Below are 14,126 nucleotides of genomic sequence, written 5' to 3' on the forward strand. Positions count from 1 at the left end.
TTCATTAATACATTAAAATTTAAATGTAAATTGATTTACCACTAGGTTTCATTTAAAATCTCATTATTAAAAAAAATTAAGAAACAACAACCATAACATTTAAAACTGCATTGTTTAAAAATGTATGTTAATTTCAAAGAACTCATTTATTGAGTAAAGTGGGTTTTTAATTAACCAACTGTACAATTTTGTTTTATAACTTTGAACAGGAAGAAGTTGAATGTTTATAGGGAACTTATTAAATAATTTGATTCCAATCAATTTATAGTATTTTTTTGTCACACGTCTACAAAGTGGATAATCTAATAATTGCCTATTCCTCGTTGTATGATTGTGTACCTCACTTCTCATATTAAAATCTTGCAAATGTTCTTTCATAAACACTAGAACATCATATATGTACAGATTTATGACGGTCTGAATACCTGTCTGTATGAACAGAGGTCTACAGTGTGTTCTAATTTTTGAAGCTGTCAGTATTCTAATAACTTTATTTTTAATTAATAAAATGTCTGTAATATCACTAGAATTTTCCCACAAAATAAGTCCATATCTGAATACACTTTGAAAAGACAAAGTATGCATTTCGAATATATTCAAAACTAACAATGTTCATCAATTTTTTTTAACAAATAGGTTACAGAAGATAACTTAATGCATACATACCTAATATGTGATTTCCAAGATAGATGTCTATCTATGAGGAAACCTAACAGTTTAATATCCTCTTGGTTACCCTCACTAATATCTTTCTTAGTAAATGTCAGCATTTGTGTTTTTTCATCATTGATAAAAAACCATTTTTATGAAACCAAACTTTACACTGATGTAATGTGCTTTCTGTTTGTTCTGTAAGAATATCAAGTGACCTATTAACATTTAGGAAAGTTGTATCATCTGCATACAAAATAACTTTAGAATTACAGTTTACAAATTGCCCAACATCATTTAACATAACTATAAACAGTAAAGGACCCAAAATGGAGCCCTGAGGAACCCCCGCTAAAACGTGTGTTGATTCAGATTGTACACCATACTGTACAATACTTTCGATTTTAATGTAGATATTAAAGTTATCGTACCTACAAATTGTTGGTTCCAATAATGTAGTCTTACCTGTCACGTTGGCGGTCCGGGTTGAAGACCCGGTAAAGTCTGGAATTTTTCATGGAAAAATTCGTAGCGAAAATTGTTGCGCATAAGTCACAGTTGGAGATTTTTCCTTTTCTTCATGTCACGCGTCAGCATCATTGCGGCCGATCTCCATTCCATTCTCGTAATTTAAAAAAAATCTCCGATCTTTGCGATGTGCCGAAGGAACTGACTTACTGCTTTTGTAGCAGCGTTCAGCCGTTCATTTACGTGGAGCGTGAATATGTTTCCCCGGTGTCTGCAGTGTAACTCCTAGCTATCTAAAACTGGTTACTGACGTTAGCTGCCTATTTCCGATGCTGAAGGTATCCCGTTTACCTCCTTTTTTTGAAGGACATAGAGACGTCTTATCTTCATTTAGCCTCAGCTCATTTCTTTCTGTCCATTTTATCACCTGGTTAAAGGCGATTTGTAGATCTGTCTCCGAGATTGATGTTAGCGCCATGTCATCAGCATACATGAAAAGCTTGACATTTTCTGAATCTGCTGCTTCTGTAATATCCACTGTGGCGATAATGAAAAGCATCGGTCTTAGAGGGTTACCTTGCAGTACTACAATAGTTTGCATAATTGGGCACGACCTGGCGATACCATCACTTACCTCTATCCAGCTGTTGCTTAGCAGGTTCTTGATCAGTGGGAGTATGTAGTAACTCGGACCGGTAATCTTCTGTAGTTTCTCAAGTATTACATTTCTGTTGATGTGTCGAATGCCTTGCAGTAGTCGATAAAAGTGACATGTAATTTCCCTCCAGGTCGTGCCTCTTCTATGTCCTATTGAAGGCATTGGACTGCTTGGATCGTAAATCTCTCTCTCCTGAAATCAAATTGGGAGTCTGAAAGTTTGTCATCTATGAATTTTGTGAGACAGTTGTACACTAGCGTTGTCAAAGTCTTTAAGAATGTGCACTCCGGTGCACTTCCTCTGTGTGCAATGAGGTCCGCTATATGGCTTTTGCCCTTATACATCATTTTTATTGTGGACTTCTTCCAGCTGTCTGGCACTCTGCACTCTTCTTCAGAAGGCGGATGATTGTTCTTCAGCACTAGAAGAGCAGCCTTCAGTTCGTTAAATATGTTATCTGGTCCACATGCTTCGGATAGTTTCTACTATTTTTTCGAGCGTGAATACCTCGGCGTCATAACTGTCTTCCAGGGGTGATAAGATGACGTTGACTGGGCATGTAGAATAAAATTGAACTTAGATGTTTCTCCCAGACCTCCATAGGTATGTTTCTTGAAAATTTTGGTTGCCTTAGGTTAAGCGAAGAGCCTTGTATAAGGTCTTGTTTCGCTTCTTCATCTAGCGCTATGCGGCTACGTGAGAAACTATCTCGGAGTATGTTTTCTCTGGTTTTGTTGATGATGTTCTTTGATGTAACCAATATCGTACAGTCGTAAACACCCAATTTTCGTAGTCATAAACTCGTAATTTGTGAAGGCACCTATGACGTCAGAGATAAGCCTAGCATTTTATTCGCTATTAACTGGCTATTTACTACTGTAGCCAATCGTAAACGGCAGTTGTAGACGAGTGAATTTGTATTGGCTGTTGAAATGTTGATCGTATATAATTATATTATTGGTTTATGTTTGAAATGCTTGCGAGTAACGGCTGTGTGTGATTTTATTTTACTCTTTGATGTAATTTGTAATTTTAGCTTTTAGTGAACGTTTTAATTTTTAAAATATAGAGGGTTAGTTAAAATAAGGAAATTAAGATGTGTAGTAAACAGCAAGAAAAGAACCAGCACATACAGGTCTTTGTTAGAGTAAGGTGAGTTGGAAATTGTCAATCATGAACTGATGATTTTTTTCCATCGAAAGACACCCAGGATAAAATAATTAATTTCAATATTTTCATATGTAAAGAGGGACTTGTGAAGTCTATAGGAATGTTGTGTTATGGGGAAGTATAGGCCTACTGAATAAATAACCCCTTTCTGTGAAGAAATACTACTTAGAAGTACGTTTGTTGTAGCTTAACAAATTAGCTATTGTTTATGCCTCCCAGCTGTTTTTTACAGCTATCATCCACGGTCCCCACGGACGACGGGTAAGATGAAAGTTTATTCGCTGGCATTATATCTGCCCAATACATTAACAGCTGCATTATAAAAATAAAGCAAATGAAGTTGCACAATATTCGCTATCAAGTAAAATAAGGTTAAACTAGCTCTGAGGTAGTTCCCTTCATACTCTGCTTATACACTACACGTATATGAATTTGTGATAGGTTAGGTTTAGTTAGTTTAGGCTTTTATTATTGATTGGCAGGCTTGGACACGCCATTATGCCTTGCATATACGATCAACTGTATCTCTACAAAAAAAAAATCCCTTTAAATTAATCGATTTTTCACTTCCGAAATCACCGTAACTAAGTACCTCAGCGCTAGTTTCATCCTAATTTTATCACTCATCTAGTCATAAGCCAATTCAATAACAAATTCTCCCATCAGTTTCCTCCGAAATCCCGCGTATCACCTGCTGTAATTATAGACCTATTTAATAAAATATCTGCTGTTTCTCATATACCTAATTAAATTATTAAACTAATGCTTGAGTGGTCGTATAATAAATAGGCTAGTTCACTAACCGAAAAGTATTCCTGAAGCAGTCATGTAAGTCCCACAGGTGACGCCGATCTATCCATAGGCCTACTCCATAATTATTAACATGAATTAATTTATAGCTAACTAGTTGAGATTTCTAGTACAACTAAATGGATATTTTGTAACTCCTTCCGAATGGTGGTACTGAGAACATTTCGGTTAGTTTTGTTTGATTGTTGTAATCAATTGCCTGAAAATCGTGATAACTAAACGTTAGTATAATGTTAGCAAGTGTAGTAGGTGCATTGTTTTACAATGAGAGACCCACTCAATCCTCGATTTTCGAATTTTTTTTCTGAAAACGCTCAATTTTTATTTCCTTTTTCAAAAGAACTTAAAAAAAGAGCTGCGAGATGACCAGGGGTTAGGTTATAACCTAAATTTTGACTTAGGCAATTTGACAAACACATATCTCTTACCTAAATACTTCGGTGCAGTGATGCCTGTCGAAATTTAGGTTAGGTCTGGTCATGTTAGGTTAGATCATTGGTTATTTTTTTTTCCTAAGTTCTTCTGAAAAAGGGGATACTTAAAAATTGTGGGTTTTCAGAAAAAAAAAAGTTCGAATATCGATAGTGGAGTGGATCTTCACAATTACGAAAGTTTAAATATTTGAATTTAAGGAAAAACAATGTTCATTTTTTTGGGATTCAAGTAGGAGAAACTAGGAATAGGTCACATTGCAGGGAATGCAGAACCTGTGCTCTGGTTTCTGCAAAACGTTTTATGCTCGTTGCTTGAAAATGAAAAATTTATGGAGTTAAGAGATTCGGAATATTGGTTGGGACGAGTCTCCCAAACAATACTGATTCAAATGGGCCTATCACTATAAATTCCTTTTTATGTTTAACCTGGGTAATTTTTATTTCAAATTGAAGTTAAATGTATTGCCTATGAACATTAAATTAAGGAAGCTTTGCTTTAAACAAAAGATTTTATTGTATTGAAGTTTGGAGGATACAAAATTTACTTTTCAGCAATCAAAACACACTCGATTCATTTTAAAAATCATTGAAAAGAGTTGGTGATGAATTACCTAGCATTTCAAACACAAACAGTGATATGAATAGGCCTACCTATTCACCCATCTGTTCTGTGTGTGTTATAGGCATTGGTTCTAGTATTGTGAAGAGATTAGATTTTATTACTTCTAATAACAATTTTTTCACGTTTTTTTTCTGATCATAATTGCATGATGAGGGCTGTATTATGATCTGTATTCATGGTGCTTTTTTTTTGTTATTCCAGACCTTTAAACTCTCAAGAAATATGTATGAAGTCTTCGAGTGTAGTTGAGTGCGCAAACAATCGAGAAGTCGTCGTGAAGGAGCGATCTGTTGATAGAACTACAAGAACATTTGCATTCGACCGCGTATTTGGACCAAATTCAAGACAAGTTAGTATAGTGTTGTATTGTATCGCTTTTACTGCAGATAAAGCTGCTAGATGATTAAGAACCTAAAGTATATTTTAGAATGTTGAAACTCCTGCTTATATAACTTGTGTTGACAGATTTTTGTAAATAAATGTTTAAAAAATGTTGGGTAATTAGTAATTATGTAGTAAGCATCGGACAGGTTGCCATCTTCCCAGAATAGGAGTCCAGGGTATATATTATACTCCAACCAGGAGAAAGTCTCAGAGGAATGAGATGCAGCCGGGTAATGCTGTGAATGAATGTTGATGTCATAAGGTCACACACGTGGGTACATGCATCTCCATTGGCTAACTCTCAAAACAAACGATAACACTGATACACACTTACTTATACTATCCTAGTTACAAAATTAGATCACGGTTAATCTCCTGGTCTTTTAATCCCTCCATACAGGAAGTAACATATGCAGGAGAGCGCATATTTTTTAAACTGATGTTATAATGATAATATTATCTATCTACTTCGCTCCAATAGATGACGCAATAGTAAGCACATTCCTTTGACAGTTAATCTCCTGATTGTAGAACAGTATGTACTTAGAGTGTAAAAAGGCTGACAATACGTCAGTCATAAGAAAACGTTAAAAATTTAATTAGCCTAAGATTCCTACATAATTTCCGAATTTTGAACTCTTTATTTCGTATTTTACATTAAAAATTTATGCATAGTTAGTATTAGGAACATAGGCTAATTTTTGGCCAACACTGATTTATTGTGCAGGTTTTTCAAGATAATTATGAAAAATTTAAAATAATTTAAAGTTCAATCATATGAAGTCGTAATCTGTGTTTCCCAAAATGATGTAAAGATATTAAGTGGGCAGTTGAATCAAATTACATTTTTACTTTCTCATGCGAAGCATGAAAGCAAAAATATTGTAATCTGCAAAAGTAGAGAATTTCGCGAAAATACACGTTTTCAATATGTCTTATACTGAAAATATAGGCATACTTTCGGGAATGGTCACATGTATTAAAAATTTCGTGACAAAAATTAAGTAAAATAAACTTGAATGATGCATGGATAACCCACAACCTGTTTGCTGTATACAGAATGGGTAGCTATGTAAGTTTGTGTAGAATTAATTACGTATATCTATTTAAGGCAAATACCTTTTGGGATTATTTACAGTAAGATCCTTCTCATTATGATAAGAAATAGAATTATTACAAAGTGAGTGAAAATGAATGAGAGAGTAGGCCTATGTATTATCTTTATGGTACTGATTTTCTTCTTTGATTAATTGAATAGAGGAAAAATATTTACTGTTTCGTCATTCCTTTCAGATTGATGTATATATGTCAGTTGTTCACCCTATTATAAAAGAAGTCCTTGCTGGGTACAACTGTACAGTGTTTGCTTATGGGCAGACAGGCACAGGGAAGACCTTCACAATGGAGGGAGAGAGGTCTAATAATGATTCAGTTGCTTGGAATAATGTAAGTGTATTTTAATTTTGGAGTAGTTCTATGTTAAGACTTGTATACTCCTGGATATAAATGTCTTTTACTTATATATATTATTCTAGAATATGAAAAAAATTGCATTAACGAATTACTGAAAGTGTTATTAAGATGTTCTATAATAGAAAGAAAATGGTTCTTCTTGTACAAAAGCAATAAAGGTAGGTAAATATTTTCAATAGGAGTTTTTTTCTGTAGGTATTTCTATTTTTATTATAAAATAGGCAAATTGACTCGCTCTGTAGGTTAGAATTAGGTGGCCAGGTAGCTCAGTTGGTAGAGCAGCTGGCTACGGACTGGAAGGTCCGGGGTTCGATTCCAGGTGGTGACAGGATTTTTTCTCGTTGCCAAACTTTCATAATGGCCGCGATGTTCACTCAGCCTCCTATAAAATTGAGTACCGGGTCTTTCCCTGGGGTAAAAGGCCGTCAGAGCGTGGTGCCGACCACACCACCTCATTCTGTTGCCGAGATTATGGAAAGCATGGGGCTGTACCTCCATGCCCCCCAAGTGCCTTCATGGCATGTTACGGGTATACCTAACCGTACCTCTTACTTGTATATATTGTTTCCTGAACTCCAGAAGGAAGGCATATTGTCCACACCTGTGGAGTAACGGCTAGAGCGTCTGGCTGCAAAACCAGGTAGCCCGGGTTCGATTCCCAGTCGGGGGGAGTTATCTGGTTGAGATTTTTTCCGGGGTAACTGCTGGGTAACTTTAGGTGCTGGTCCCTGGACTCATTTCATCGGCATAATCACCTTCATCTCATTCAGATGCTAAATAACCTGAGATGTTGATAAAGCGTCATAAAATAACCTACTAAAAAAAAAAAAAGGAAGGCATATTTGACATTGTATGACTTCAACAGCTCATTTTGCCATGAGTGTGCGACTGCACCTTACTGAGCTTTTGTCAAACAGGTGGATTGGTTAGGGATCCGAGAACTTTCCTTTGTCTTTGCCATGGTCACCACAAAGCCTACATCTCACCGTGTGATTCAGTTCTTTTTGAAGAATCAAAGCAGGATGTCCGCAAAAGATGTGTGTCAAATGCTAAGTTGAAGAGTGCTGTCTGCAGTGCCTTTATGGCTGTGACTCCACAAATGGTATGGAAAATGAGCAAATGGACCTGAAGAATACAGATATTTTGGATCCATAATGCAAGTGAAATCATTTAAAGTCTGTGTTGAAGGAAGGGGTATGTGAGCTTTTCGTTCACTCTGTAGTTTTATATGCTAAAAACAGGGAGAACAGTTGATTAGTTTTCTGTTAGAAGGCCTGTGTCTTGTTAGCAACGGAACTTCTGCTCGTCAATTTATACATCACCCTTGGTGTGGCATGTGAAAGAACCCAGTGAAACTAGCGTACAGTTCATTCTGGTGATTTCGGAAGTGAAAATCCGCCATTACACTACCTTATTAGAGACCAGTACTGGCAACATCATCATCATCATCATCATCATCATAATCATCATAATCATCCTGTCAAGTACTAGTCCCAAAAAAACTGTTATGGCCTGAAAAAGCGATTTTCTTGCCATCTTGTCATAGATCGACCAAGTGACCGTTTTCCATTTGGACGATACTTCATTATTGCCTTAGGGATTCTGGATGAAACCATTCTTGAGACGTGTTCCTTCCAGTTTAACTGATATCTGGAGATGTAGTCCAGTATTGATGACACATTAAATTCTTGAAGGATATCTTCATTTTTCTTTCGATCCCATTTAATGTAGCCAGCTGTTCGGCGCATGAATCTTATCTTGCAAGCTGTTAGTCTGCTTTCATCTTTTGTCTTTGTAGTCCACGCTTCACTCCCATAACATAAGACTGGTCGAGCTATTATTTGATAAAGACGAGTACGACTTGATTTTTGTACTAATGAAGGTTTTAAAACTCTATTAATGATGCCCATTGATTTGTTGAATTTTACAATTTTCTCTGGTAAATCCAAATTTTCGACAAAAGAAAGTTTATATCCTAAATAATTAAACTCATTAACTCTTTCCAAAATTGTGTTATTTAAACAAATTTTGCTTGGTATTGGATATTTACCACAAAAGGCCATTATTTTTGTTTTGTTAATCGATATTTCCAATGAATATTTTTGAGCTATTAAATTTAAATTATGTACTGACCATTGCAAATCATCTTCTGATGTTGTTAGTAAAACAAGATCATCAGCAAACGTTATTACATCTAATTCGATGGTGAAATCATTGCAATAAGTGACTCAGGAATCTTCTATGCCACATCCATAAATTTAGGAATGCAGTTATATTGTCAGACTTCAAAGCAGCTATTCTATCAATAGTCTCTAAACACACACCTTCATCTCAAACAGCAGAAATAACTAAAATGCTCTCTCAATTAATATCACTCAATAAAAGAATTGTTTTCCAATGGATACCATCCCATTGTGGAATCCTGGGAAATGAGAATGCGGATGCTTTAGCAAAGAAGGGCAGCACTGCTACTTGCAGACCTGTTACTAAATGTACGTATTACTCTGTGAAGAGATTTATTAAATCTACATACTTAGACTTCAACAAACAAAATTTGATAACTCAATCCCAAGGGAAAAAATGGAACTCTCTGCATCAAAATCCACAGTTAATTCCCGTCTGTAGCTGCATTTAGATTGGCAACAGGCCATGATTGTTTGGCCAAACACCTGCATAGAATTGGAATATATCAGTCCCCTAACTGCCCATTGTGCAACTCAAACCAAGAAATGGATTCGAAACACCTCAAAATCTGTGCTTCAGTGGCTAGTCGTGATAATATCTTTGAAAAATATTGGAGTGCAAGAGGTCAAATGACTTTATTGTCAAACGCCTGGCATTAGAAAACAACAACAACATCTAATTTTAAATTTCTGTTAATAATGATATATCCGTGTGTTTTGTTTCTCTAAAATCTTTCACAATGGCATTCATATAAACGTTAAAAAGCAAAGGAGAGAGGCACAACCTTGTCTGACTCCTGAGTTTATTTCCGTCCAATGAGTTATTTTTTTCTTTTATTTTTACTGCAATAAGGTTTGATTTATAAAGGTTATAAATATTATAGCTATATGATCTGCTTTGGGATCTGATCCTTTGTCAAAATTTCGAATAACAAACTTCTGTTCACTTTATCAAATGCTTTTATAAAATCAATAAATGCCAAATGTGTTTCTACATTAAATTCTCGATGCTTCTCAATCAAAATTTCCATTATAAAATATCCGTCACAGCATGATCTGCCCTTCCGGAAGCCATTTTGTACTTCACTAAATATATCTTCATAATATACATAATTTATTCTTAATAATACAACATAAAAAAAATAACCAACCTTTGCCCAGTGCTTGAAAATCCTGCACAGATTGGTATATGCAAGACATAACAAAAGCCAAAATTAATCTAACCTGTTATCGATTCGTATTTGCAAGGCATAGCATGAGTGGATACGAGGGAAAACCCTGGAAAAAACCCCAACCAGGATTTGAACCCGGGCCCGTTTGTTTCATGTTCAGACTTCCTAACCGTTACTCCACAGTGGTGGACTGAGATGCCTTACCCTTCCACCCTGCTTGGAACGTGAAACTTTCGTAATGCCACCAAAGTTAGGTTGTTATGACTGAGGAGAAAGTTCTAAACACTTTGAAGGTGAATAAACAGAGCATGAGGAACTAACTCAGTGCTAGTTTGGCCAAGAACCCTATCCTTAAAACAGTTCCTGGCAGAATTTGTCAACCATTTCTCGCCAACATTGAATTCTAGTATTCTTATATGAGGATCTCCCTGTCTTCATTGAACAATCAATGACTATAATAGTCAGACCTGTAGATACGTATTATTGGAGAAAAATTCGATCCGGCACTGGAAGTCGAACCCAGGAATTCTAATGCTGAATCTCTGCAGTTCAAAGCATTGTTAAGCTTACATAAAATAAAACTACCATCAATTATGGTGACCATGCAAACAGCTTATGTATTATTTTACTAAAGATAAAGTTACTGACGAAAAACAGAGTGGTGCTGAAACTGAAACAAACTATTCATCACTAGAACTCGGATTTATAGGCATTAAAAGTCAATATTGTTACTTACTATAGTTTACAAATCCAAACCATGCCCCCCACGCCATTTAGATGCCACTCTTGCCATTCAGTTATTCTCTTTGGTACCGTTAACTGTCTTTTATCCTTCTAATCACCATTTATGCAGTTTACAAGATCATTGTCCACTCTTTGCAACTCAGTTCTTTATTATTAACTTGATCCACACCTCCTGTTTAATAATGCACGCCATATCCATTTAGTGTCCGTATTTCACGAGAAGAACCACGGAAAATGCGAGTTTCTTCCCCACTCTTATACCCTACCACCAACACGGAACCGGCTGACCATTGACTGAGTCTTGTTTGTCCCAGCCGGCCAATGACATCACCCCCATCCACCTGCTCCTTCAAGAACGCTGAGTTACTGGCTTACTCTCTCCTCTTACCCCGCAAGGACCATACTCCCCTCGCAGGGATCCTCTCGTGAAATTTGGACAGTAACTACATTTGTCTCTAGAGAACAAGGTACTGGTGCAGGTGTTACATGCTGTCTCTTCTCACTTTATAGATCTCTTGGATATGGAACAACAAGTTTTGATGGTGAAATCATTGCAATAAGTGAATGTCTCAGGAATCTTCTATGCCACATCAATAAATTTAGGAATGCAGTTATATTGTCAGACTCCAAAGCAGCTATTCTATCAATCGTCTCTAAACACACACCTTCATCTCAAAGAGCAGAAATAACTAAAATGCTCTCTCAATTAATATCACTCAATAAAAGAATTGTTTTCCAATGGATACCATCCCATTGTGGAATCCTGGGAAACGAGAATGCGGATGCTTTAGCAAAGAAGGGCAGCACTGCTACTTACAGACCTGTTACTAAATCTGTGTATTAGTCTGTGAAGAGATTTATTAAATCTACATACTTAGACTTCAACAAACAAAATTTGATAACTCAATCCCAAGGGAAAAAATGGAACTCTCTGCATCAAAATCCACAGTTAATTCCCGATTTACCACGAAAATCGTCTGTAGCTGCATTTAGATTGGCAACAGGCCATGATTGTTTGGCCAAACACCTGCATAGAATTGGAATATATCAGTCCCCTAACTGCCCATTGTGCAACTCAAACCAAGAAATGGATTCGGAACACCTCAAAATCTGTGCTTCAGTGGCTGACCATGATAATATCTTTGAAAAATATTGGAGTGCAAGAGGTCAAATGTCTTTATTGTCAAAAGCCTGGCATTAGAAAACAACAACAACAACATTTGTCATTTTTAACTTTAATGTCTTTAGTCCCGGGCCCTATTCATTACCCCTAGCCACCTGCGTAAGTCAGTCAGCTAAGGTGCTTTGCCTGCCAATCCAGAGTTGTGCTTGGGTATGGATTCGATTTTCATTTGGGCTGATTACCTGGTTGTTTTTTTTTTTCTGAGGTTTTCCTCACCCATAAGGCGAATGTCAGGTAATCTATGGCAAATTCGTGGCCTTATTTCGCCAAATACCATCTTGCTATCACCAATCTCATTGATGCTAAATAACCGAGTAGTTGATACAGCGTCGTTAAATAACCAACTAAAACAAATTCATAATCCCTTACGAGCACTGGAGGCATTGTTTTCATGGAACTTTTCCATTTGTTCCAGGATGCGATGATTTGTACACTTTGTTGCTCAAATTGCTAATAGTAATAGTAGTAATAATAGTAATAGTAGTAGTAGTAATAATAATAATAATAATAATAATAATAATAATGATGATGATGATAATAATAATAGTAATAATAAATTGCTGTAGTTCTATGACTAAAACTCACTAGAAATAGGCAGAAAATAATTGTCACATTCATACCAATATTAAGAGTTTTCTTTAAAAAATAATCTCATTATCCCCCTCAAATGCACTGTACGCCCAATTCGAATTATGGAGAAGCAGTTTGAATGTGGCAGGTTTTTGGGACTGCATATCAAATTTGAGAATTTAGAAATATGTGGAAACGAGCCTCATCCAATTTCAGAACGAGATTAGAGTCAATTTCTGTCATGTACTTCAGTTAAACCTAGTGATAGAAATTGATTTTCAGATGAACTATGTACTGCCAGTTTTGCACTCCTCATTAGATCTTTGTTCTGATTTTTCTTCAAAACTTGTATAAATTTTGTTTGTAATTTTTCAGGATCCTCTGTCTGGCATCATTCCTCGAACACTGAGCAATCTCTTTGATGAACTCAGAATTCAACAAGTTGAACACACAGTCAGAGTTTCTTTTCTTGAGCTGTACAATGAAGAACTAATTGATTTACTGTCGCCTACAAATGATAATGCAAAAATCAGGTATAGTGTGATTTTTATTCACATTATTATTGTTGTTATTATTATTATTATTATTATTATTATTATTATTATTATTATTATTATGCATAAATTAGTTAATATTTTAATTTATTGTTCATCTAATATTACATAGGGTCATTTGTCTTCAAAAATAGAACAAACCAGTCAAAACGTATTTTTCCTAAAACATTATTACTATAATATATTATTTTAATATACCGAAGTACATATGATATTTCCATGCATATATTCTGCGTCATCATATGATGAAAGCGTATATATGATATGCGTAAAATCACTTCATGATTTAAGACTGCGCTTATTCTGTCAGATCCCGGCCAACTAGTCACTCATAACGAGTGCACCTCAGTACATGTGTGGACTTTAGTCCTACGTTCATAGATATCTATGACGTAGTGCAGAGGGCGGCCATTAGAGGGAACCCAAGAATTGGAACTTAAACTGAGACGATTCTGTCTGGCACAGGGATGGGTATCTAGTGTGGCTTAGTGGATAAAGCATCAGCACGTAGAGCTGAAAACCCAGGTTCAAGTCCCGGTGCCGGAGAGAATTTTTCTCTGTTCCATTACTCTTTCATCGTATTATTACTATAAGCTATGTACTGATGGGAATTGCATTCTTTAAAGGAGCACTAGAATTTTGTGGTAATAATATGTGTGAAAATATGTACCATAATAGATAAGAACAGAAAGAAAGAAACTTTTAAGTATAAAAATAATATAAAGCCATCAATAAATATTATGATAAGATTAAAACATCCATTATTGAAATTTGTTTTGTATAATTGTAATTTCAACAATTGAGGGGTGTGTTGAGTGGAGATTCTAAACATCCCTACTTTCACAAAGATTTTCGAGGGCTTTGTTCTAATCGAAAACATGTTAAATGTCTAATTTTTCCTCTGTTAAAACCTGTTTATTCACTTGAGCTTCTTATTTTGAACTGAGCCTGTCTCATTAAATTTTTTTACGAGTCTGTATATGGCACAGTAGAATCGAGAAATTGACTGAATTGTCGTGAACACTTCTCCATGAAGATTTTTTTTTACAG

General features: G+C 35.7%; 1 protein-coding gene across 2 annotated transcripts in view; it reads left to right on the plus strand.

Annotated features, from left to right (window-relative positions):
* Window positions 1–2,737: 2,737 nt before the first annotated feature.
* LOC138692222 (kinesin-like protein Klp61F) overlaps window positions 2,738–14,126 on the plus strand; it is a 163,657-nt gene continuing 152,268 nt past the window's right edge. For both annotated transcript variants that reach the window (XM_069815389.1, XM_069815474.1), the window contains exons 1-4: window positions 2,738–2,929; window positions 5,015–5,162; window positions 6,491–6,643; window positions 12,898–13,055. In XM_069815389.1, coding sequence (XP_069671490.1) covers window positions 2,874–2,929; window positions 5,015–5,162; window positions 6,491–6,643; window positions 12,898–13,055 — 515 coding nt within the window. In that variant the 5' untranslated portion in view covers window positions 2,738–2,873. The remainder of the gene's footprint in view (window positions 2,930–5,014; window positions 5,163–6,490; window positions 6,644–12,897; window positions 13,056–14,126) is intronic.

The sequence above is a fragment of the Periplaneta americana genome, chromosome 1 (genome assembly GCF_040183065.1).
Source record: "Periplaneta americana isolate PAMFEO1 chromosome 1, P.americana_PAMFEO1_priV1, whole genome shotgun sequence".
Taxonomy (NCBI): domain Eukaryota; kingdom Metazoa; phylum Arthropoda; class Insecta; order Blattodea; family Blattidae; genus Periplaneta; species Periplaneta americana.